This window comes from Eumetopias jubatus, unplaced genomic scaffold, assembly GCF_037043125.1.
Source record: "Eumetopias jubatus isolate StellerSeaLion01/CBP00866 unplaced genomic scaffold, mEumJub1_p1.0 scaffold_2, whole genome shotgun sequence".
Lineage (NCBI taxonomy): Eukaryota > Metazoa > Chordata > Mammalia > Carnivora > Otariidae > Eumetopias > Eumetopias jubatus.
In genome coordinates, this window is record NW_028274808.1 from 27,917,791 (window position 1) to 27,943,022 (window position 25,232).

The window sequence follows — 25,232 nt, forward strand, 5'->3', positions numbered from 1 at the left end:
AAACTCCTGAGGGTTGACATTATAGCACACATCTTGGCATAGTGGTTACACAGTGAACTCTAGAGTCAGCCTGCCTGTACCACTAGCTCTTCCTTATACTAGATGTGTAGCCTTAAGTGAGTTATTGAACCTCTGTGTGTCTCAATTCCACATCTGTAAAATGAGGATACTAATAGTACCTGCTTCATAAGGTGGCTGCGATGTCTAAATGTGACTTGCAGAGGGCTCACAGTGATTGAGATGGTTAAATGTTAGCTATCATTACTGTTTTTTACCAGTTCTCTCTACTGCTAAGCAGTTCCCTCTTCTCATGGAAGTAGACAAACTAAAAAAAAAATAAATAAAACATTCTAGCAATCCAGTCTTACTATATTGCTGACAGGAGTCACCCCGTCAGCCTCATAGTATCTCTTGGAAATGCTCTACCTCCCTGGTCTTCAGTCATTCATTGCAGTACTTCAAGGTAATCAGGAAGACCTATTGATTATCTAATAAACACTGCCAGGGTGTTCCGATGGGTTAAGTCTACAGGATCCTCTCTCCCCCCACTCCTGCACCAAACCTGAAAAATGATACGCTTTTTTTTTTTTTTAAGAATAGGGAAATATATTGCCAAACTTAAAACAAGAAGGGGACGTCTTGGTAGATCAGAAACTAAGAAATCCCTGAGAAAATGAAAACCGACATAATCAAATTAAAGAACAAAATTGTAGCCTAGAATGCTGGTGGCAAGCACATGGGAGGATACAACCATAAAATATGGGAGCCATGCCAAGGAGGTCCTTTATCACCACAAGTGGTGGCATCCAGAGGCGGGAGGAGGCTCAGAGAGGCAACATACCGAGGCAATTTGCTGAGGGATTATTTAGGGTGCTGCATTGGGAGCAGCAAAACCATCAGATCTTTATGCATGCCCATCTCACACTTTCCAGTTTAGGTTGGAGAACATGTTTCCCGAAGGAGCAAAAATGGGAACACCCAAGTCCAGAAGGCTAGCCACCAGGGTTACCCTGCTCAGTGGCACATCTTTCTCCTCCCTAACTCACTGAAAACACCGGCCCTCCCTTTCCTCAGCCTGTGCAAGCAGGAGCAACAGATGGTCTAGCCAAAGGTTCTCAGTAGCAAAAGTGAGTTCCCAGATAGGGATAACCGAACAGTTCAGGAGTGCCCATTGGAAGAAGATAAATTCACAGAATTTAGCACTGAGGAAACAGTTAACAGAACAAAAAGAAGCTCCATGTTTACAGTTTTGAGGATTGAAGCCATCCAAAAGACCAAACTGTGTACAAAATCAGGCTAATGAAGTTACAGAACATTTTACATATTTTGCACCCAAATCCAATTAGATTACCCAGGACCACTATTTTGCTTTTTCCTCAGAGCTGCTTTATCGTATCATAATGGATTTAATTCAAAGACACATAGTATAATCTTACTACGGATAAACCTTATTCTCCCTATAACATCCTGTCCTGTGAGCATGAACACGGAACCCAGTATCTGCTTGGATGGGAAGGAAGGGAAAAGCTATACCTGCTATTATGCATCTTAAATGATGTTTTGGATTCCCACCTGGAACACTGCATAGCCCACTGTACGCATTTATTCATTCCACAGACATGTTTGGAATCAGACACCGGGGCTATGGAAATGGAAATAAATAAAATGGAAAGTAAGATGAGAACAAAAGTATCTCAGACATCCCTACTACATTATATCTACCAAGTAGCTGTGTGACTGTAGAGGAAGTAGCAACAACAGCGAAGGGAGGATAGAGAGATGCTTCACAAAGAAAAAGGTGGTTGGGGTGCCTGGCTGACTCAGTTGAGCGTGCGATTCTTGATCTCAGGGTCATGCATTTGAACCCCATGTTGGAGATTACTTAAGAAAAAAAAAAATGGTGGTTGATCTTGGTCTAGGATGGTAATACGGAACCATTCAAGCTCCCAACCTGTGCGACAGTTAATGTTCTTATGTTGATGTTTCTCTTCCAAAGTATTTCTGGGAATCCCAGGATTGCGTATGTTTCACAAACCGGTCATGGTTGTTGCTTGTCCCTCAGCCGGACTCGCACTGGACTGGCTTCCATTCTCTGCAGCCACCTTTTCACCACTTTCTAATTGCTTTTTCCTTTCTCCCTGTATCCTGCACCCCAACCATGGATAAGACCCTCTCTCTTGATCCCTGCAAAGCACATCTAAAATCAGGCTATGACTTCAAACAAATCTTTTACCAAAGGCCTGAGGAAAAGAGATAGGAATTACTACACAACCCTCAATCCCCCCCCCCGCCCAAAAACTGATCATTGTACTCACTGGCTTCTATAGTCTATTGGTTGTGTACTTGCTTGAAGGCTGCCCCAAGTCTGTCCATAGCTCTGACTTGTGCCAGGTTGCAGGTAGCATTTACTTCCCCTAGAAGGGAGGAATTCTCGAATCCCTTGTGAGAGGACTCATGAGGTCCCCTTACATGAGTCCAGGCCCCCTGCTCCAAAACAGCATGATCTTCAGTAATCTGTCTCTGCCCACAGAAGACAGGGTTCTTCATAATGAAGCATGTTATCCTTTCAGTCATTTTCATCTAGAAGGAAGATTTTTTTTTATCTTAGTCTCCATTGAATCATGAGAAAACATCAGATAAACCCACTTAGAGAGACATTGCTACAAAACAACTGGTACTCATCAAAAGTCGTGAAAGACAAGAGTCATCGAGGTCGTGAAAGACAAGGAAAAACTGAGGAACTGTCACAGATGGGAAGGAGACACAACAATTAAATGGAAACGGGATCCCGCATCTGATCTGGAGCAGAACAATGACACTGGGAGAGAATTGGTGAAATTTGTGTAAGGTCAGTAGTTTAGTAGTTAATAATATTGTACTGATAATTTCTTGGTTTTGTAATTGTGCTATGGTTATGTAAGTTGATAACTTTAAGGGAAGTTGGGTAAAAGATAAATGAATTCTCTGTACTATTTTTTGCAACTTTCTGTAAGTCTAAAACTATTTCAGAATAAAAAGTTTTTTTAAGTACCGTTAGCACCCATCAGATCAGAAAAATTGTAAGTCTTGATAATAACTGGAAAGGACATATAGCAAATTAAACCCTCAAATACTGTTAGTGTAAGTGTCCATTGGTACAACCACTTTGGAGAGTATATAGGAATATTTGACAGCATCTAGCAAAATTGGAGATATGTAAGCATTATAACCAAGTGACTCCATGAGTAGGAGCATATCCTGTGGAAACCATCGTACACGCACTCAAGGAAACATGTTTAAGAGTGTCCATCACTGATTATTTTAATAACAAATACTTTCGGGGGGAAAGGAGACTGGATAAATAAAATGTGGTACATTCACACAGTGGAACACTATACAGCAGTGAAAACGAAGGGACTAGGGCCTATATGCACCAGCATGGATGAACCTAACAAGGAATTGTGAGTGAAAATTCAAGTCACAAAAGGATATTAGACAATAATACCATTTATATAAAGTTTTAAAACACGCCCAAAATACTATATATTATTTTGGGATAAATGAACTATGACATTAAAACATAAAATACAGTCTCTTCTGAGGTGATAAAGTGGGGATAAGTAATCAAGGAAGGATTCAAAAAGGACGTCAATTGTATTCTCAATGTTTTATTTTTTAACTTCATGGTACATACACAGACATATATTTTACTTTACCTTTTTTTTTTTTTAAGATTTTATTTATTTGACAGAGAGAGAGTGCTCAAGCAGGGGGAGCAGTAGAGGGAGAGGGAGAAGCAGGCTGCCGGCCTAGCAAGGAGCCTGATGCAGGACTCGATCCCAGGACCTTGGGATCATGAACTGAGCCAAAGGCAGATCCTTAACCAACTGAGCCACCCAGGCGCCCTATACTTTAACTCTTTTCGATAATTACTTTTAAAGATAGAAGAATGTCTTACAGGGAAGTCTTACAAATAGATTAGTGAAAAAATTTAAAAAGAAATAGCAAAACATATGAGCACACAATTTCTGAATAAAAATTTATAAATAGATGGTCAATAAGGAATGTATGGAGGGGACGTTATTCTTGTTAGTAATCAAGCCAATGAAATGTAAACATCAATATGACACTTTATACCACTTACAAATGTGGCAGAGACTTTTTTGAAATTATAATATTCAAGTAGGGCACATGAAACGATCACTCTCACAGATTTTAGGTAGGAGTGTAAATTGGTATAAACATCCTCAAATGTGGGGCACCTGGCTGGCTCAGTCAGTGGAGCGTGTGACTCTTGATCTCAGTGTCGTGAGAACAAGCCCCATGTTGGGCATAGAGCTTACATTAAAAAAAAAATCAGCAACAAAAAAATTTATCAAATGTAATTTGGTGATAAATATTAAAAGCCTCTACGTATGCATACTATTTAACCTATCAACTACCTGAATAGTAATCCTAGGGAATTAATCAGAAGATAGTCATCACCTTATTAATTATAGCAGTGAAAAATTAAAACAATGTACAATGTTAAAGTCACATAGCAGAAGTTTGATTAAATAAGTCATGAATGTTTTAGGCAGTTATTAAAAATCACATTGTAAAAATGCAGACGTAAGAACACTTTATAATGTTAAGTTTAATAAGCAGGCTAGAAAATACAAATGAGTATAATCTAATTTTTGAAAATATGTAAGTACACATATATAATACATAGGAATGTATATGTAGAGAAAGTTGGGAGATTTTGTTAGAGGTCTGCTTAGGCTGCCTTAACAAAGTACCACAAACTGGGAGGCTTAACCAACAGAAACTTCAGGGCACCTGGCTGGCTCGGTTGGCAGAGCATGCAGCTCTTGAACTTGGACGCATGAGTTCAAGCCCCATTGGGCATAGAGCTTACTTAAAAAAAATAAAACAAGAGAAATTTATTTTCTCATTGTTCTGGAGGCTGGTCCAAGACCACAGTGTCAGCAGGGTTGGTTTCTTCTGAGGCCTCTCTTTGACCTGCAGAAGGCTACCTTCTTCCTCACTGTGTCATCCCTCAGTCTGTGTTGTCTGCGTCCCAACCACCTCTTCTTATACAGACACCAGTCGTATTGGGCTAGGACCTATCCTATGACTTCATTTAACCTTTATTACTTCTGTAAGGGCCCCCTCTCCAAATACAGTTACATTCTGAGGTACTGGGAGTTAGAAGCTTAACATCTGAATTTTGATGGAACATAATTCTGCCTATAATACCGACATATCAAAATATTAACTAGATATGTCTAAGTAATTTTAAAAATGCTTTTTTATTAAAATGAGACCTTACTATACTAATGATAAATAGGACTCTTTCAGTCTCAGTTGAGGTCCCCCAAACCAAGAATAATACAGAGGTGCCAATTTCTCTTTGTCCTTAAATGTGGTGCTAAGTCATATCTATTGAGCACGCACCCACTTCCTACCTGTAGAAGTAAAATGTGGAGGATGGAGGAGTAGAGAAGGTAACCCTTTGAAGAGAATCATTGGAGCACTTCGGCATTTCCTCCCTCCAAGGGTCTGAAGAGAAACTGCTGCTTCCTCCCTCAAGAGAACTAAGGCAGTTGCCAGAGTCTGTGGAATGGAAGCTGATGTTCAGATAAATAAGCCCCAGATATTTGTCATTCTGTCGTTATGCTCAAGATTTAAATTTAGCTTAAAAAAAATTTTTTTTTTAACACTGAAGACAACCTTGGGACTCCTGGGTGGCTCAGTCAGTTTAAGTGTCCGCCTTCAGCTCAGGTCATGATCCCAGAGTTGTGGGATCGAGTCCCGCATCGGGCTCCTTGCTCAGCAGGGACCCTGCTTCTCCCTCTGTCTCTTTCTCTCCCCCTGCTCATGCCTGTGCTCTCTCTCTCTCTCTCTCTCTCTCACAAAAAAACAAAAAACAAACAATGAAGACAAACTACAGGAGGCAGACACTGTTGTTTGTTTACCCCATGGCTACTTCTCTTAATTATTGCCACAAAAACACATTTTGTTTGGGGGGCTATGTGGGCAGTTACAGGGAATGAATCATGGTGGTTTAGAGAATGACTTGCTAATTTTACCTAAATGTCTTAAAAAGATCTCTCATTTTCCTGGCATATTAATAATTCCAGGGTAAGATTGGTTGAAGAGATCTTTGTCAAATCACCCAATATGAGACTAAAGCCCGTAGTATTCACCATACCTTTCATTATTTTTTTCTCTCAGGATAAAGATTAAAATAAGAAATGATTTAAGAACTATAAACAGCCCAATTTGAAAATGGGCAAAAGACTTAAACAGACTTTTTCCCAAAGAAGATAAAAATTCCGTAAGCATATTGAAAGATGCTCAACATCAATAATCAGAAGGGAATGCAAATCAAAACCACAAGGAGGGGCACCTGGCTGGCTCAGTCGATGGAGCATGCAGCTCTTGTCTCTGGGTTGTGGGTTTGAGCCCCACGTTAAGTGTAGAGATTACTTAAAAATAAACTCTTTAGAAAAAACACAATGAAATACCACCTCACACCTGGTAGAATGACATATATATATCCTTTTTTTTTTAAGTAGGCTCCATGCCCAACGTGGGGCTTGAACTCATGACCCTGAGATTAAGATTTGCATGCTCTACCCACTGAGCCAGCCAGGCACCCCCCAGAATGACTATTATATTTAAACAACACCAGAAAAAAACAAGTGTTGACAAGGATGTGAAGAAATTGAAATGCTTGTGCACTGTTGGTGGGAATGTGAAATGGTACAGCCACTGTGGAAAATGGTATGGTAGTTCCTCAAAACATTAAATGTAGAATTACCATGTGATCCAGAAATTCACTGCTAGGTATATGACCAAAAGAACTGAAAGGAGGAACTCAAAACAGATACTTTTTTTTTACACCAATGTTCATGGTATCACCGTTCACAGTAGCCTAAAGGTGGAAACAACCCAAGTGTTCAACTTTAAAGAAGGACGAACTTCTAATGCATGCTACAGCATGGATGAACCTTGATGACATTATGCTCAGCAAAATAAGCCAGACACAAATGGCAAATATTATATGAAGTACCACAGAGACAAAAGATAGAACAGTGGTTACAAGGAACTGAGGGGTTGGGAAATAGGGAGTTGCTATCTAGTGAGTACAGGGTTTTCATTTAGAATGATGGAAACATTCTGGAGGTGGATGGTGGTGATGATTCCACCACTATGTGAATGTTCTTAATACCACTGAAGTGTACACTTAAAAATGGTGAAAATAGTAACCTTTACGTTATATTTTACCACAACAAAAGCAGTCTTAAGTGATCACAGTTAATTGTTTTTTATAAGTAAGATATGTGTGCACCTTTTTCAGAAAATTAAACTTTGCATTGTTGCAAATATGTACTACTTGCAATTTCTTGAGGCAATTATGCCAATTTACTTTTAATGTTGCATATGAAGCCATTTCAAATGAAATTATAAAATTATAAATAATTGTCATTATAACCAATTGTTTTTGTCCCAGGCAAGGTTATAAAAAGGGTTCAAATAGTTCACCCCTTTGAAGCAGATTCTAAGTGAGGGTAAATCTCTTAGTTGATGCCCATTCCATGACAAATAAAAAAAAAATAGGGTGGATCCAGATCTCCCCAGACATTTGGGAAAAAATAGAAGAATGAGAAATATCATAAGACTGTAACAGGGGTTATGTGATATTATTTTGGTTGTAGGACATAAAAAGGGCAAAATAACACTTTGAATGATTTTTCTATAAGATAGATGTAAAAAAAAAACACATGAGATTTACTGTCTTCATGAATTTTAAGTGTGCAGTATGGTATTGTTAGCTATATGCACATTGTTGTATAGCAACTGCTAGAACTTTTTCATCTTGAGTAACTGAAACTCTATACCCATTCAGTAGCAACTCCTCATTTCCCCCTCTTTTCTAGCCACTGGCAATCACCATTCTGCTTTCTGTCTCTATGAATTTGATATAAGTGGAATCATGCAGGGGTGCCTGGTGGCTCAATCAGTTAAGTGTCTGCCTTCGGGTCAGGTCACAATCCCAGGGTCCTGGGATTGAGCCCCACGTTGGGCTCCCTGCTCAGCGGGAGCCTGCTTCTCCCTCTGCCTCTCCCCCTGCTAGTGCGCTGTCTCTCTCTCTCTCTCTCTCTCTCTCTCTTTCTCTCAAATAAATAAGTAAAATATTTAAAAAAAAAGTGGAAGCATGCAGTATTTGTCCATGACTGGTTGATAAGCTGTATATTTATTGTTCAGTGACAACCAGCATTCATTCCCACCACCACCTATTACAGGGGTCTTGAAACTCTATTTTCCAGATCCCCTTGCCTCCAGGGTCCTGTGTTTAATCTATATTTTGCTAATAAAATACACTCACCATGCTTTGGGAAACCTGAAGAGAGCGAAAGATGTTCTTCCTCTGCCAACAGTGGTGTGCAGGCTTAAGCAGATGTGAGTTTTCTCAAGGGTTGACAAGACTGCATTCCACTGCTTTTAAGCAGATGCAAGGAATTTGTGACTTTGGCAGTGGTTTCCTGACTTGTGGGTGTTATTGGAAACTTTCTGACCTCTGGATTAAGGTATGTGATGACCTGAGCCGAAGACAGACGCTCAACCAACTGAGCCACCCAGGTGCCCTTTTTTGGTTCTTATTAAAAAAAAAAAAAAATCAACTTTAGGGGCCAAGACAATTCAAAGGGGAAAGAGGAGTCTTTTTAGCAAGGGTGCTGAGACAACTGGATAAACACACGCAAAGGAATGAAATTGGACCCCTACCTCACTCTATCTTCAAAAGTTAAATCAAAATATATCATAGACCTAAATGTTAGAGCTAAACTATAAAAGTTTAAGATTTACATAAGTGTAAATCTTCATGACCTTGGACTAGGCAATGGTTTCATAGATACGACAAGCAACAAACAACCAAGGGAAAAATACAAATTGTGCTCATCAAAATTAAAAGCTTTTGTGCTTCAAAGGACACCATCAAGAAAGTGAAACTATAACCCACAGAATGGAAGAAAATATTTGCAAGTTATATATCTGATAAGGATCAAGTATCCAAAATATTTAAATAACTCTTAACAACTCAACAGCAGAAAGACCCAAATAACCCAATTTTAAAATGGGCAAAAGCATCTGAATAGACATTTCTCTAAAAAAAAGATACAAATGCTAACAATCATATGAAAAGGTGCTCAACACTGTTAGTCATTAGGGAAATGCAAATCAAACCCACAATGAGAAGGGTGCCTGGGTGGCTGAGTCAGTTGAGCGTCCAGCTCTTGGTTTTGGTTCAAGTCATGATCTCATGGGTAGTGGGTTGCCCCACATCGGGCTCCCTGCTCAACAGGGAGTCTGCTTGAAGATTCTCTCCCTCTGACCCTCCTCCCACTCTCTCTCTCAAATAAATAAATAAAATCTTAAAAAAAAAAACACAATGAGAAACTATTTCAAACCCACTAGAATGGCTAGAATGAAAAAGGCAGATATAACAAGTGTTGACAAGAATGTGGAGAAACTGGAATCCTCATACATTGGAGTGAGAATGTAAAATGTACAGCTGATGTGGAAAACAGTTTGACAGTTACTCAAAAAGTTAAACATAGTTACCATATGACCCAGCAATTCTGCTCATACATATATACCTAAGAGAATTGAAAACTTAGATCTACACAAAAAATTGAACACCAATGTTCATAATAGCATTATTTATAATAGCCAAAGAGTGAAGTACCTGGTTTTTTTGTGAGATGTCTGTTCAATTTTTTGCACATTTTTATTGTTTTGAAAATAGGTGTAGTTGACAAGGTTCACATAAAATATAACTATTAACCCTCCACCTCTCAGTGCTGAACCCTGGAATTACAGGGAGCCAAGCTTCCTGCACCATCTGCTATGTTAAAACATGTAGAGAAGAACCTGTTGGAAGTGACATGAATCTACAGTCTAATACTTGGCCTTTTAATCAGGATTGTTACTAGTGATTGCTTTATTCTTTCATAGCAATTTGTCACTGTAATGCTCGTAATCTGTTGGTCTCCATAGTGCTTGTATGAATACAGTGGTCAAATCTGTTCTCTCACACCTACTGAACCTGCTTCACCATCAACCTGCTTCTCATTGTTTGATCCCTTCCCCTTTGCCCAGGCTTGGCAGGCTGGCTGCCAGAGCATCTCAGGTGACCTGAGAGAGAGTTCACTGATGCAAGAGATCAGTCAAGTGAGTAGCATCCTTTGGGCAGAGATAGAACTTGGCTCTCTTGGTACTTTTCTGGTTTGAAATATCTACGAATGTATGCCAGGACAAACTCCTCAAAACTCTCCATCTGGGCCTCCTTTTCCATGTTCTCATGGAATTGATGAATCAAGGATTGATGAATTAATTGGGTGGACGTTTGTCAGTGAAGTCTCCCTATGGTTTGCTTTATAAAAACTACATGGACAGAAAAAAAAAAAAACTGCATGGATAGAAAAAAAACAAGATTGGATAGTCTCCTTTGGAGAAGTTTAACAATTGGGATGGATCGCTAAATCTGAGTTACCCATTGAGAGCCACTGGCTGCCTATTGGTCATGGCAGCTACCAACAGATTCATAAGGAGGCCAACATAGGTGAGTGGCTGCATGTGCACCAGGGGGTGCCCTGTGAGCCTACCTTACTCAAAATAATAGATTGAAAGGTGGACTGAAGTTTTCATGGAACACTTCCTAGGCAATTGCATTTCAATTGACAAATGATGGCATCTACAGTTCCTGAGTCCTCTTGAGGCAAATTTTGTAGCTTTATGTTAAATAATTAAGTTTTGCCGGCATTCCGAGCTTTTCAGTTATCATGGCTTATCCCATTTTTAGGGCTTTCTTAATCAACAGAATCTCACACAATGATACTTTCCAACAACTGGATGAGGTCTCATGGGGGTGTCTGTAAAGGCTCCTACCAAATTCTTCAGAGTAATTTGGCTGATAAAAGGTAGGATGGCAAGGGGTGCCTGGGTGGCTCAGTTGGTTAAGCATCGGACTCTTGATTTTGGCTCAGGTCATGATCTCAGGGTCATGAGATTGAGCTCCTGTCGGGCTCCGTCCTGGGTGTGGAGCCCGCTTAAGATTCTCTCTCTTCCTCTCCCTCTGCCCCTCCCCCACCACGCATGGTGCATGCGCACGTGCACTCTCTCCCTCAAAAAAAAGAAAAGGTGAATAAGCAGGTGCTATCCATCATGTGTCAAAGGGAATGTGTCAATGGGCAGGGTCTGGGGAGTGACAATCAGTAACTGAACGAAAGCGAAACTAAAGTTGGCAATTGTTGAGGAAGCAGTGGGGGCAGGAGTCAGGAACTCAAAAATTAAGTCCTAACAAAGGAAATGAGGATTGAAAGAAGATACATTCTCTGTTCTCTGCTCTTGGATCTGGGATCTTCTCTGTGCAGACACTTGGCTCTTGGGTCTACATCTCCGGCTGTGACTTTTTTCCTTAGATTAATTCTTTCAAATCACATGTTCTTTATACTGTCCAGTATAAATGGAACACTTTTATAGATGCAAATAGAAAGGGATGGAAGTACATGTCCTGGTTTTAACCAGTCAGAGGAGCAGAAATTACCCCTGGCCATCAATGGGGAGATAGATTTAGAGACCAAATTGCACTTTGTTTGATTTTATTAACCAACTACTTTTTATTAATTTTTTTTATAAAGGGAGGGGGCTAGGAGCAGAGGCAAAGGGAGAGAATCTTAAGCAGGCTCCATGCCCAGTGTGGAGCCCGACACAGGGCTCTCAGTCTCACAACTCTGAGAACATGACCCGAGCCAAAATCAAGAGTTGGACACTTAACCAACTGAGCCATCCAGGCACCACCCAACTTCTTTTAAAATTGAACAATCTATCATAAGCCTTTTCCTACCATTAAAAGCATTCATGTAAGAAAATTACAGAAGTGTAATATACATACAGAAACTTGTATATAAGTTAATCATATAATCATCACAGCATTTTTTATCATAAAAAATGGTCAGCATTAGGAGAATTAACACCTAAGTGTTTGAAGGATTTTCATAAACAGAACACATACAGCCACGTGGCTAGCTTCTCAGAAGTGCCTCTAAACAAGTACTGATTTTTTTTTAAAGATCTTATTTATTAGAGAGAGAGAGCATTGAGTGGGAGGAGGGGCAGAAGGAGAAGCAGACTCCCCGCTGAGTGTGGAGCCCAAGGCGAGGCTCCATCCCAGGACCCTGAGATCATGACCTGAGCCGAATTCAGATGCTTAAATGACTGAGCCATGCAGGTGCCCCCAAGCATTGATTTTTAATAGCTCTATCACAGTCCATTGTAATTTGCTTAACCATTCTCCTAATGCTGACCATCTTTTTTATGATCAATAATGCTGTGATGATTGTTATCTTTCCTCCCATAACACCACCACCGCCATCCCACCTGCCCTTCTGGTTTGGATTCTAAGGATGGTCCTTTCAGTGACTTGCTTGTAATGGTCTTAGAGTACTTTACCACCCCCTTGGCTATTAGCTGTTTCCCCTTGACTATCCCCAACCCTGGAAAGCCCCGTTTGTCGACATTGTCTCCTCTGGGCTATTGAGTGTGGAGAGAGAAAGTCCAGAATCAGGCCAGTTAAGGCCACTACAAATTCATGCCGCCTATTCAAGGCCCTCACTGCTTGCTGTGGTATGATCTGTGTGTGAAGATTGAGCTGTTTGTTTGCCTTCGTGTCAGTGAGTGATATTGACATAACTTTCTAAGTGATCCATCACTTCTTAGTATTATCTTTGTCAACTTTTAAAAGATTAGAAGCCCACTTGCAATTTTATATTTTGAAAAGAATGCAGATGGCTGGTTTTGGAAGATTTGATGCTCCTCCCATGCTTCCTGCAGTGGGATAGATGGGGTAAGCGGATGATTTTAAGCGGGACACAAAGAAACATTTTGTGTGTGTTTCTTTTAGTGAGTGTGATAGTGAAATATAGTTAACCCACTAAACTCAATTTTCAGCAATGCCATTGCTTAGAAAGAGGGTAAGTTTTAAAAGTAAGCTGAGCTAAAGTTAATTTAAAGAAAACCTCTAATTATGGGGCGCCTGGGTGGCTCAGTCGGTTGAGCTTCTGCCTTCGGCTCAGGTCATGATCCCAGGGTCCTGGAATCGAGCCCCGCATTGGGCTCCCTGCTCGGCGGGGAGCCTGCTTCTCCCTCTCCCACCCCTGCTGCTTGTGTTCTCTCTCTGTCAAATAAATAAATAAAATCTTGAAAAAGAGAGAGAGGGAGAGAAACTGTAATTATGTGACCAGCTGGGAGGTGGGCAGAGGTGCTGTGACAGTGACCATGAGATGACATAGCTTTGCTACCACTCAGCGGTCTTCACAGCTTTCTCTTGGGGCCCTCACAGAGGAAGAAACAGAGTTATTTAGGCTATGCCAAGAAAAGGGAACCAGGCCCTCAACATCATACTAAAATAGGGCTTACTTCTTGTTTTTGGCCTCTGTGTGTGACATGGGTCGGTTTTGTGCTTAACTATTATGTAAGTGGTTATCACCAGTCAGCCAGATCTTCAGTTTAACAACATTTTTGGAGATAATAGCAGCTTTTCCATTTTGAGACCAAAATTTTCAAATTACCTGTAGATGAGGATGAGTCTGTAGTTTGTGTAGGAAACCAATACAATAATCTGATTTAAAGGTGTTTTTTTTTTTAAGATTTTATTTATTTGACAGAGACACAGCGAGAGAGGGAACACAAGCAGGGGGAGTGGGAGAGGGAGAAGCAGGCTTCCTGCTGAGCAGGGAGCCCAATGCGGGGCTCAATCCCAGGACCCCGGGATTATGACCTGAGCTGAAGGCAGACACTTAATGACTGAACCACCCAGGCGCCCCTAGACAGTTTTTTTTTAAGTCATCTCTACACCCAACATGGGGCTAGAATTCATGACCCCAGGATCAAGAGTTACATGCTCTCCCGAGTGAGCCAGCCACGGTGCCCCTGGTTTAGGTTTTTGTTTTTGTTGTTTTTGTCTTGCTAAACTCGCAGTCCAGGATGAAGTGGACATGTTGGAGACTCAGTGTTTGGATGTCCATGTGTTTACCATTTGCCATTTGGTTGGCAGTACCTTATGCTTTTACCTATCACCTTACTTTGCTTCCACCTAAACTATAAGCCCTAAGGGAAGAAACCATGTCTTTGTCTTTGTCTTTTTTTTTTTTTTTTGGAATCTTCAATACGAGTATAATAGTTTGTGAAAGTAGATACACAAATTTCTATGGGCAGACATCAGATATATACATCCAATACTTGAAAAAAACAACTTCTAGTATGGAAAAGTTCAAGCATAGCCATCATCAACACACCATCTGGCATTTTCTAAACTCTATTTCATGGATGTATAAGATGAAGGCTGGGGAAAGATATCAGTTAAATGTATGCTTTCTCTTTCCTAACAGAAAAAGCAAAATACAATACACCAGGGGGAAGACACTGTTGTAAGAATTACACAGCAACCAGAGAGAGGAGAGGCTCCTGGCCTCCACGGCCAGCATTATATAAGCAATGATGAGCTGGGTGTGGGCCCAGGTGAGGGTCCTATAGAGCAGTTGCATCGGCCAGGATCTGATAAACGAGCGGGCAAAGGTGTGAATCAGGTAATCAGCTTCCACCATCAGAGCCCAGCAGAGGAAACCAAACACCTGTCCTGGATGGAGTCCATGCCACCAGGCCGAGAAGGCGAACGTCTGCAGCAGGGGCCAGGCCCTGCCGTGCTGGAATACGAGGCGTCTGAGCCACCGTGCTGTGCTTTGGTTCCACTTTCTCGTGAACAGGGAAATCCTGTGGGTTGTTTCCAGGGTCCAGATGTCTGCATCAGGAATGTATCCCTCCTCACCAGGGCTCTGACCAAACCCCGGCCCAAAGCCCGCGGCATGGAGGAGGGCGTCATCCAGGATCCAGCAGGAGTAGTAGGTGAGTTTGAAGAGCCCGGCTGTGGACCACATGACACGGATGCACTGGAGTTGCCCGCAGTCAGTCAGACCTGCTCCTGCACTCACCACCTTCCCCAAGACCACCTTTAGGCACTCGAGGCCCAGGATCTGCAGACCTCTCCAGCTCAGAGCCCAGACAGAGTGCCTGGGACACAAATTGCTGGACCTTTGAACACGAGCCTGAAATTTCTGGAAGGAACATAGGGGGCCTCCTAGGAGAGCAGGAAAAAAGAGCAAGTAGCTGAAATAGGGCAGTGCTTTACATAGATGGTCAGACAACGAGCTTCTTTCCCTGATGCCTCTTGATGCTGCCTTCACTTTTCCCTCACAAATGTCCAGAGAGAGGGATGTGACCCTCTGGGTCAAGAGCATGAGGGAAGAAAGAGTGATGCAGAACCTGAAAGAGATTTATTTAAAATGTGAAAATGCTCCATATTTATTTCATCCCATTCCAGTCCCTCACACATGACCCCACAGCGAACAGCCACTCTGAACGATGGAGACTAATGTCCTGCCCCCACAAAGACTCTTGGATTAATTCACACCACAGGCTACTCTGGGCAGGATCAAAAGGTAAATGGGGAAATGAATCATTAGGCAACTAAAAGAATGTCAAATATTGTGGGGGAAATATTGTTAGGATATTTCTAAGAACAGCTTCTATTAGAATCAGGGACCTGGGAGAAATTTGCCATGGAAGGAACAAAAATTTAGTACTGAAGAGACTATAGGAAGGCGAAGATTTTAAATATGAACCGGTCCCTGTCAGTAAGATTCTGTAGGCTTTGGGATCTGTGCTCAGGAACGCTGAGTCAAGCTTGGGGTTCAGGGTGTGCACTGAGTCATTAGCAATTTGAGGTGTGTTCTTAACCAATCACCTGAACTGCTTCTGCTTCAGTGTCACAAGGTAGAAGAGATCCTGCTGGCAAGGTTATTATGGAGAAGATTGATGAAAATTATATGATGTTCTCTACAATCAGGAACGCTGTCCTATGGAGAGAAAATGGCAGTGTTTCCCACATGCCCACAGTTTCTGTGAGTCTGAGGATTTAAGGATAACTGACCTCCTCACATGACTTAACCAAACAGTGAGCCAAGTAGCCTCCGAATACCACCAACCCCTGTTCGTACACCTGCTGTTGCGGGCTGATTGTGTTTCCCCCCAGTTTCATACATTGAAGCCCTAACCCCCAGTACCTCAGAATGTGACTGTATTTGGAGATAGGGTGATTAAGTTAAAATGAGGTCACTGGGGTGAACCCTAATCCAATATGACTGTCGTCCTTATAAGAAGAGATTAGGACACAGACACACACATAGGGAAGACCAGGTGAGGACACAGGGAAAGACAACCAACTATAGCCAAGGAGAGAGGCCTCGGAAGAAGCTGAACCTGCCAACACCTTGATCTTGAACTTCCAGCCTCCAGAGGAAGTAAATATCTGTTGTGTGAGCCACCTCATCTTCGGTACTTTGTTATGACCGTCAGAGCAAACTAATACATCTTCCCATTTCAGCTCTGGCTCAGTCTTCTTCCCATTCACCAGATCCTGTTCAGCTTGCTCCTCCAGCCCCTATCAAGTCCCAGCTTCTTAATGAAATCCTAATTCACCACACCCCAGTCAGTACTCCCCACCCCCTACCACCTGCCCTCTTGCCTCTTCTTCCAAGAAGCAAACCCTAAAGCCTTGGGTGAACACAGTGAGGATAAAGAAAAGGATTCTGGGTGTGGCAGGGATGGCAGAATAAGTGAACCAATGGCAAACTAGAATCAGAGAGGGGACCCGCCTTGACAGGTCACAGCCCCTGTTCTCTGAGTGACCACAGACCCACACCAATTGTAATGGAGGAAGCCAGGGACCACAGGCCTCAAGATTGCAGAGATACCTGTTCTCCCCTAATCTGGGTGATCTCACTGCCTCATGAAAACACTTCTCTAGACTGTAATTAGTGCCTGATTCTGTTTCCTAGACTGGGTCACTACCCTTCTTCTGGGAGGAGGGAACAGCTGAGTCTCAATGAAAGCAAAACCCTTGCATAGCACCTTCCATAGGAAGGCAGAGAAGGTTTACAGTGGATTTTTACCTTCCCGGTCCTGCTGAAGGGGAGGAGAGGATACTGGCTGTGTGTCTAAACCACCCACTCTGAGTTGAGCAAACTGTGCTTAGTCACTTCTGGGCAGACCTCATCCGTGGGCCCTGGGACTCCTGGTTCAATGCCCTTTTCAAGTACAATGATAAATACAGCAAAGTGCCAGGCACTGTGTGACATGGGCAACACATGGTAGTTATTTATAGTCATATAATTACATTATGTTAATTATCTCAAACTTAAGAGTCTCATAAGACTGGTTATTCTTATACACACACATATACACATACGCACACACTGGTTTTTTTTTTTTTTTTAGGAAACTGAGGCTGAGAGGTTAAATGAGTTGCTTAAGGTCACACAGCTCCAATGTGCAAGAATTCGGATTCAAACTCACTTCCACCATGGTGCAAGCAAAGCCTTGGCTGGGTTAGTACAGCCAAGTGAATAGGCTGCTTTACCTCGTGGAAGCACGTTCTTGCAGATAGTATTCCGTATAGTGCAGCCCCAGGTGACACAGCGTCTGCCAGCTCATCTGAAAGAAGAAAGCCCACCTGTGGACATCCCGTGGGCCAAGCCAGGCAATCAGAACCGCGGCCCACAGAGCGGGGGTGAGGACAAGCACAGCGAAGGAACCCATGGCAGCCAAGGCCAGGGCCCCCCCTCCAGCCAGGAGAAAGAGGTACCTAAAAGAGAAAGGACAAGTGTGAGACCGAACTGGTGTGACAAAATATTCACTTCAGATGTCATTCTGGATAATCCAATGGAGGTAAACCCCACGTACCGCCTGAAGAAGCCATACTGTTATCACCCCAAAGTCTTCCTTTTGTTTTTCTGAAGGAAAGAACCCGAGGGAGAAAAAGCCAGAGTCCATTTGAAAACGACTATCTCAGGAGACAACTCTTTAAAAAAGATCTTATTTATTTATTTGACACACAGAGAGAGAGCATGAGTAGGAGGGGTGGAGCAAGGGCAGAGGGAGAAGCAGAATCCCCGCTGAGCAGGGAGCCCGATGCTGGGCTCGATCCCAGGACCCCGGGATCATGACCTAAGCCGAAAGCAGACACTTGACCCACTGAGCCACCCAGGGACCCCTCAGGAGATGAATTTTGATTCCTACCTTAGTGATCCTGGGAACCTGTCTTTGATGTCCACCACTCAAGTGGGAACAACACCTCTGACAATCCTGTGGGTGATAGCTCTAGAGGTTTCCTGGTGGGGACATCTTAAAAATCTAGTGGCTTACTGCCTGAATGAAAAGTGTTGTAAACCGAGTGTCGAGGATCTAGGAGAGCTCTCTAGACATTGCCTCATCGAGATGAGCCTCTTTCCTTTTCACTGGGTTGCACTGCCCTGAACCATTCCAGAGACAGTGGGAAAGGGGATTCCGTCTCTCTAAGTGTTTGAAAACTCAATTAGAAAACCTTTATATGCTCTTAATCCTCTCGACTGCACTTTCAGATCTTATGAGTTGGTGGTTTTTTCCATGTTGTTAGAGACCCACATCAGTGGTTTGTGTAAACTACCTCCCTTGGAAGCCGGCAGATGCCCTGAGGATGTGCAGAGACCTGGGAAATTTCACATGATAAGGACTCAGTTCTTCTTTCCACTTGAACTCATGGCCCCACGATCCAGAGTCACATGCTTTCCCAAAGGAGTCAGCCGGGTGCCCCTGTTTGTTTTCATTGGTGCCAAATTAATAAATCTGAATGGAGAGGTGTGAAAATAGGTACTGACTAGTCAGGGATAGGAAAATAGAGTCAAAGCGGCCTATGTTTTCTTGACCATCAGAGGGTACATATCCTGGCTCTGTGGCACAGTGACACACACACATGGGTGAGAAAGTCTTTCTTGGGAGCAACTGGTAGGTGCTCCAGTGTGAGAAGCTCTATCACACAGGCCTGGGCCATTCTTGTGCTTCTCTTTGAGCTAACCCACCCCAATTAACACTGTGGCCCAAGACTTTACTTCCTTGCCATGGAAAAATGAGAGGAACGGGTATTCCTTACACTGTGAAGCCTAAAGTGGCAACTGCCCTAAGGCTTTGTCAACATTAAAATGTCTACATATGTACAATGCAGGCTACATGATACATTGAGTGCTTATTTTATTCTAGGCATTGTGCTAATAATCCCTGTATAAGAAATATCTTTATGTAATCCTTAAAATAACCCCACGAGATAGGCAGTATTATTTCCATTTCATGGATTAACTTGGAGAAAATTTATTCACATACACAAGGACAACTCAGGAAGGGAGGGACCCAGGACCCACCAGGCTGTCTCCAAAGCCAACAATCTTACCACGATGGGAATTAACCTTTGTTTTTGCACTTGTTTTGCTTTATTATTTGTGATTCTTTCTCAATAGGAAACTTTTTTACCATGCCCCCCCCATTGCCCCTATCTCCTAAATGAAGGTAAGGGCCATCAACCAGTTGTGAACGTGTAATAACATACCACAGTTCAGTCAAACTCAGAAATTCTAACTGATAATTAGATACAGCTGGATTTTACTTAAAAATCAATGTATAAAAATCTTAATTTCTAAAATAAGTGAATCATTAGGAGGTAGACTTCTGGCAACGGATTTTCATTTTACAAAAGGATATTCCACAAACTTCTTTAAAAACAGGGACTGTCTCAGGGGGCCTGGGTGGCTCACTTGGTTAAGCGTTGGACTCTTGGTTTCGGCTCAGGTCTGATCCCAGGGTTTTGAGATCAAGCCCCATGTCAGGCTCTGAGCTCAGCACAGAGTCAGCTTGTTTTTCTCTCTCCTTCTCCCTCTGCCCCTCCCCCCTGCTCTCTCTCTCTCTCTCTCTCTAAAATAAAGTAAGATAAAAATTTTTTTTAAAGATTTTATTTATTTATTTGACAGAGAGAGACACAGCGAGAGGGAACACAAGCAGGGGGAGAGGGAGACGGAGAAGCAGGCTTCCCGCAGAGCCGGGAGCCCGATGCAAGGCTCGATCCCAGGACCCTGAGATCATGACCTGAGCCGAAGGCAGATGCTTAACAACTGAGCCACCCAGGCGCCTCAATAAAATAAATCTTTAAAACAAAAAACAAGGACTGTCTCTCGTGTATAGAATCTATTAGCTAAATCTAAAATTTCAATCAAGTTGTCAAATCTCTAGGGACAATAATTTTTAAACCCTAGATTGAGATATAGCTAATCTAACATAATTTGTTTTGACTTAATTCCATTTCTCTGAGAAACGATACAAGGCATTTAAAAAATCAGTTATATATTTAACAAAATTTAATTTTATTGAAAATGATAAAATTCCATGAAATTAGGACTGTTCAAGAACATGTAGGACATATGGTGGGGGTGCAGATATATCTGGGGAATTCCTGTACCATCTCAACAGCTATCTCTCCCCAGAGTTTATTTTTATTCTTTTCCCATTTAATGGGAAACTTTGAGTCAATGGAGTCATGATGTCAATTTCCAGTCGCATTTCACTCTATTAGAGATACTCATGACCAATCAATAATCAGTGGTAGTGATAATCACTTAAAAACAACCGTATAATTAATTATTTAATCTTCATGTCTACAGGCCGATCCATGCTTTTTGACCTACTATGGTATTCATAGATGTAAGAGCAAAATGAGCCCTTAAACCTACCTGGCATGGGTGGAAAATGAATCCAGGACGCAGAGATAATTAAACAGAAGTGCAAAAGGAAAAGCAGCCCCTTGATAAAGTGATACAGGATGGAGGAAGAACCCCTGAAGCCAATCCATTGTGAACTGGAACAAAGACACTGTTCTTTCTAGAGTCCTCAACTGGTGCCTTCCTGTAAGAGACGCCTCAACCAGGCTCTCTTTGATCTTTTTATATGGCTCAGGAAGGCCTGGGTGAGTAAAGAACAAACAAAAGCACCAGCCAGAAGCTGCATAAAAGTTGGCTTTCTGATAAAGGGAAGTGCGCTATAGAAACCAAAACACATTCTGGTGTTCTATTAAGAATGTACGGAAAACATTGCTTTCAGAAGTTCTCATTTCGTTTAGTTTACATACTGCATTATTTGCCTTTCCAGTCATCTGATTGTCATATTTTCTTCACTAAGTTAATGAAAAATCTCATTTTCCAGTTGTGGACAGATAACCAGCCAGCTGGGGAGGGCGAGCAAGGACGTGAGCATGAGGAAGGGAGGCAGGTTCTCAAAGAGCAGGAAGATTCCTCCTCCCAACCACTTCCTTATGCTATTTCTTTATCTTTTTTTTTTCATAGTACCTATCACCACCTCTTCTCTATTTTTCAATTAGTTTATTGTCTGTCCCCTGCTACAATGTGAGCTCTACAAGGGAGGAACTTTGTTTTGTTTATTGCTGTATCCCCCTACACATAGAACAGTGTTGGGCGTATGCTATGTAATCAGTAAATACCTGTTAAACTTTACAAGGTTTTAAGGAAGTGAAGTGTAGAGAAGAACATTTAAGGAGAAGCTTTTCTTCGGAGTGTGGACAAGAAATACAAGAGACACTGCCTAGAAGCAAGAAAAGAACAGGCCATCTCTTGGCTGGTAGAGTCCATCTGCTGAGCCCAGAGTATTACAGTGATGTACCTGACTGGCCATTTCTCATCTTTGAAGACACACCAAGAGCAAGCAGCCTTAAATAAAGGACAGGAGAGTAGAGCCTGATACAAAAGCATCCTAAGGACAAGGACCATTTCTTAATGAGAGAGAGCTCTGCAAAGAAGAAAAAGCAGAGAATCTCTTATTAACTAGGGGACTCTGAGCTAAATCCCTTTTCTCGGAGACTGAGTCCTTTGATAAAAAAAATTAGATATAATAATGCCCGTCTCAACAGAATGGTTATGAGGATTAGATAAGGTATGGAAAGGTATGGAGCCTAAAGCTGGTTGTTAAATGTAGTTGAAAGTAAAACAGTTGGATAACAATAAAAATGGTAGCATTATTGGGCTACCATTTTATGATAGACTGGTGCCAAGCACTAGGAATATAAAGATGAATAAGACATGGCCCCTGCCTTCAAGCAGCTCTCAATCTACGAGGGAGATGGAAATGGCAACAAATACTTTCATCAAAGAATGACAGGTGCAGTATACCATGGGTATCCTGTAGTGGGTAAATCAAGAAGCAATTATCTGCAGCGCTTAAATTGGCTCTGGAAGGAGGTTTCCAAACAGATGGACAGCTTATTCCAGGCCACAGGTGGCACAAAGATCTGGATGAACAGTAGAACAATGAATAAGCTCACACAATATTGAACATATTAAAATGTAATCACATCCCTCATTAAATTTAACTTAGGTACAGAGGAATTGAGTTGCAGTTAATTTGTTAGGAAAAAAAGTTATGCTTTGGGGCACCTGGATGGCTCAGTCTTAAGTGTCTGCCTTTGGCTCAGGTCATGATCCCAGGGTCCTGGGATAGAGTCCCACATCTGGCTCCTTGCTCAGCGGGGAGCCTGCCACTCCCCCTGCTTGTGCTGTCTCTCTGTGTCAAATAAATAAAAATCTTAAAAAATAAAAAGGTTATGCTTTTTGTCTTTGAATTAAATATTTTTTAATTTTTAAAAATTTAAAAATTTATTTATTTGTCAGAGAGAGGGAGAGAGAGAGGGCACAGCAGGAATTTATTAATTCCTACTTGTACTTTTTGTTTTGGAATCAGTACATTTTTAAAAAAGATTTTATTAGGGAGAGTGTGTGCACATGTGCAGTGGGGAGGGGCAGAGGGAGAGTGGGAGGGGGAAGCAGTCTTCCCACTGAGCAGGGAGCTGCACTCTGGGGCTCTGGGGCTCAATCCCAGGACCCTGGGATGATGACCTGAGCCCAAGGCAGACACATAACCTACTGAGCCACCCAGGTGCCCCTGGAATCAATACATTTTATTTTCAGGTCTCAAACAGTTTGTAGGTCCCTAAAAAGCTATGGGCACTAGACACTGTACCTAATGTTGATAAAATGATCCTTCTTATCAGCATGCTGTGATGGTTAATTATTGTATCAACTCAGGCTATCCTGCTGTTGTTTGGTCAAACACCAATCTAGTAGTTCCTGTAAAGTTTTTTTGTTTTTGTTTTTACATTTAAATCAATACTTAGAGTAAAACAGATTACAATCCAAAATGTGGCTGCACCTCTTCCAATCAGTTGAAGTCCCTAAGAACAAAGACTGAGGCTCCTAAAGAAGCAGCAATTCTACCTCCAGATGGGGTCAGAGAAACCCTGAGTTTCCAGTGTGTGGATTTTGGATTCGAGACTGCAACATCAACTCTTCCCTGAATTTCCAGCCCATGGGTCTACTTGTACAAATTTCAGGTTTGCCAGCCCCCGTAATCACATAAGCCAATTCCTAAAATAAATTGTGTGTGTGTGTGTGTGTGTGTGTGTGTGTGTGTGTGATCTCCCATGCTTGTGTTTCTCTGGAGAACTCTGATACACATGCCCTAGAAGTCTTTCAAATTAATTTAGACAGAAATTGCTTGAAAACAAGTAAGTGCTTATATGCTTGGGGACAAAAGAATGTTCTCAATTCATCCATATATTTATTCAATAATTCTTTTTGAGTTATCAACTATGTGTCAGGTGCTGTGGTCAGTATTGAATAAAGAGTGGGGACAAATTCATGTGGCTACTTTCATGGAACTTAGTCTTTGGGGGAGATAGTAAGATAAAAAATTACAACTGCTGAATGGTCCCTTTTTTCTTAAGTAAACTCCAATCCCAAGATCAGGAGTCACGTGCTCTATCGACTGAGCCAACCAGGTACCTGAATGAGGGGTCCTCTTCTTATCCCATGGAGAAAACCAAAAGTACAGCAAAAATGACCTATTTCTGATTGGATGGTCAGAGGTTTCTCTGAGTGTGATGGTTAGTTTAGTTTTTTCTATCAACTTAGCTAGGCTACGGTTCCCAGCCATTCAATCAAACACCAATGTAAGTGATGTTTTGAAGGTATTTTATAGGTGTGATTAAAGTCTATAACCAGTTGACTTTAAAGAAGGGAGATTATTCTAGATAATCTGGGTGGGGCTGATCCAATAAGTTAAAAGGCTTTAAGAGCAAAGCTGGAGCTTTCCTGAAGATACTCCGCCTATATAGACAGCAGCTTCACCGCATGCATGAGAGTTCCAGCCTGCCCTACAGACTTCTGACTTGCCTAGCCAGCCCCCACAATCATGTAAGCCAATTCCTTGCAATAAACCTCTTAATTTATATCTCCTAGTGGTTCTGTTTCTCTGGCTGAACGCTGACTAATACACGGAGGATGGGTCATCTGAGACTTGAACCCTGGGGTGGGGGTGGGCAGGGCAGGTGGAAGCGGACTGGGGCAGAGAGTCAGGTTGGCTTCATGGAGGATGAAAGTGTGATCGGAGAGAGAGGAAGAGGAACACGACAATAAGGGAGAGAGAAGTAGGCAGGGGCTGGATCTAGCCCAGAAGTAGGCGATGGAAAAGAGTTTAGGAGTTTGGATTTTATAAAGAATGGGAAGTAAAATAACTGGATTGGTTTTTAAAGGGTGATTTTGGCTGCAGGAGAATTGCTTGGATGGGGGGTGGAGGGCAGGGATGGGGGTGTGACTTTAGAGGTCAAGGGTGGAGGGAGCCGACCACCCAGGAGAGATGGCGGCTGAGCTTACATTAGAGAGGTGGCAGAGTCTTGCCGGTGAATTATATGCACGGAGGTGAGGAAAGCCTAGGATGCCTATTGAGTTTCTAGCATGAGCATCTAGGTGAATGGTGGATCCCTTTACTGAGATGGAGATCAAAGCACCAACTGAGGGTGTAAATCAAAAACTCTCTTCTATACGTTTTAAGTTTGATACAACTTTGAGGCATCCAAGTGGAGATGCCAAGTAGGCAATGGAATAACCAGATATGAAGTTTGGTAAAGAGGACAGAACTAGAGATATTAACCTGAGAAAGCCGGCAGGTAGGAAGGTATTTAAACTTACGGGAATGCTGAGATCGCCCAGGAAGAGATGAGCTCCCCCTGAACAGAAAAGGGCGCAGAGGCCTGGCAGGAATCTTAAGGAGCAGAGACCGGAAAGCAGACTGAAAAAGAACGGTAGGGTATAAAGAGGTCGACATAATGCGTGCTGGATTGGACTAAGCGGCTGTTTTAAATCCGAGTCTATTCGTCCGCGGGCTGCGCCAACCATCAGCCAGTGGCCACGTACGGCTGCCTCGCACCAGCAGCCTCAGGCAGG

General features: G+C 42.2%; 1 protein-coding gene and 1 long non-coding RNA gene across 4 annotated transcripts; one reads left to right on the forward strand and one right to left on the reverse strand.

Annotated features, from left to right (window-relative positions):
• Nucleotides 1–13,701: 13,701 nt before the first annotated feature.
• MBOAT4 (membrane bound ghrelin O-acyltransferase MBOAT4) lies at nucleotides 13,702–25,213 on the reverse strand. Of its 2 annotated transcripts, none has more exons than XM_028087574.2 (3): nucleotides 24,978–25,213; nucleotides 17,504–17,728; nucleotides 13,702–15,348 (listed from the first exon to the last, which is right to left on the reverse strand). In XM_028087574.2, exons 2-3 carry the CDS (start codon nucleotides 17,680–17,682, stop codon nucleotides 14,385–14,387), a joined length of 1,143 nt encoding a protein of 380 aa, XP_027943375.1. In that variant the 5' UTR covers nucleotides 17,683–17,728; nucleotides 24,978–25,213; the 3' UTR covers nucleotides 13,702–14,384. The 2 variants fall into 2 exon arrangements, with proteins under 2 accessions (XP_027943375.1, XP_027943376.1); XM_028087575.2 differs by lacking the exon at nucleotides 24,978–25,213 and adding an exon at nucleotides 20,676–20,895.
• Nucleotides 13,800–22,514, forward strand: LOC148164811 (uncharacterized). 2 transcript variants are annotated; one of them, XR_015767757.1, is made up of 3 exons: nucleotides 13,800–15,524; nucleotides 17,362–17,811; nucleotides 20,607–22,514. It is a non-coding gene; the product is annotated as an uncharacterized LOC148164811 (long non-coding RNA). The 2 variants fall into 2 exon arrangements; XR_015767756.1 differs by lacking the exon at nucleotides 20,607–22,514 and adding an exon at nucleotides 19,920–20,100.
• Nucleotides 25,214–25,232: the final 19 nt, after the last annotated feature.

Coding starts and splice junctions, on each gene's coding strand:
- MBOAT4 (XM_028087575.2), bottom strand. CDS start 20,794: ATGGATTGGCTTCAGGGGTTCTTCCTCCATCCTGTATCACTTTATCAA. Junction 17,729..20,675: donor TCATTTTCCACCCATGCCAG/GTAGGTTTAAGG, acceptor TTTCTCTTTTAG/GTACCTCTTTCTCCTGGCTG. Junction 15,349..17,503: donor CAAGAACGTGCTTCCACGAG/GTAAAGCAGCCT, acceptor AATCTCTTTCAG/GTTCTGCATCACTCTTTCTT.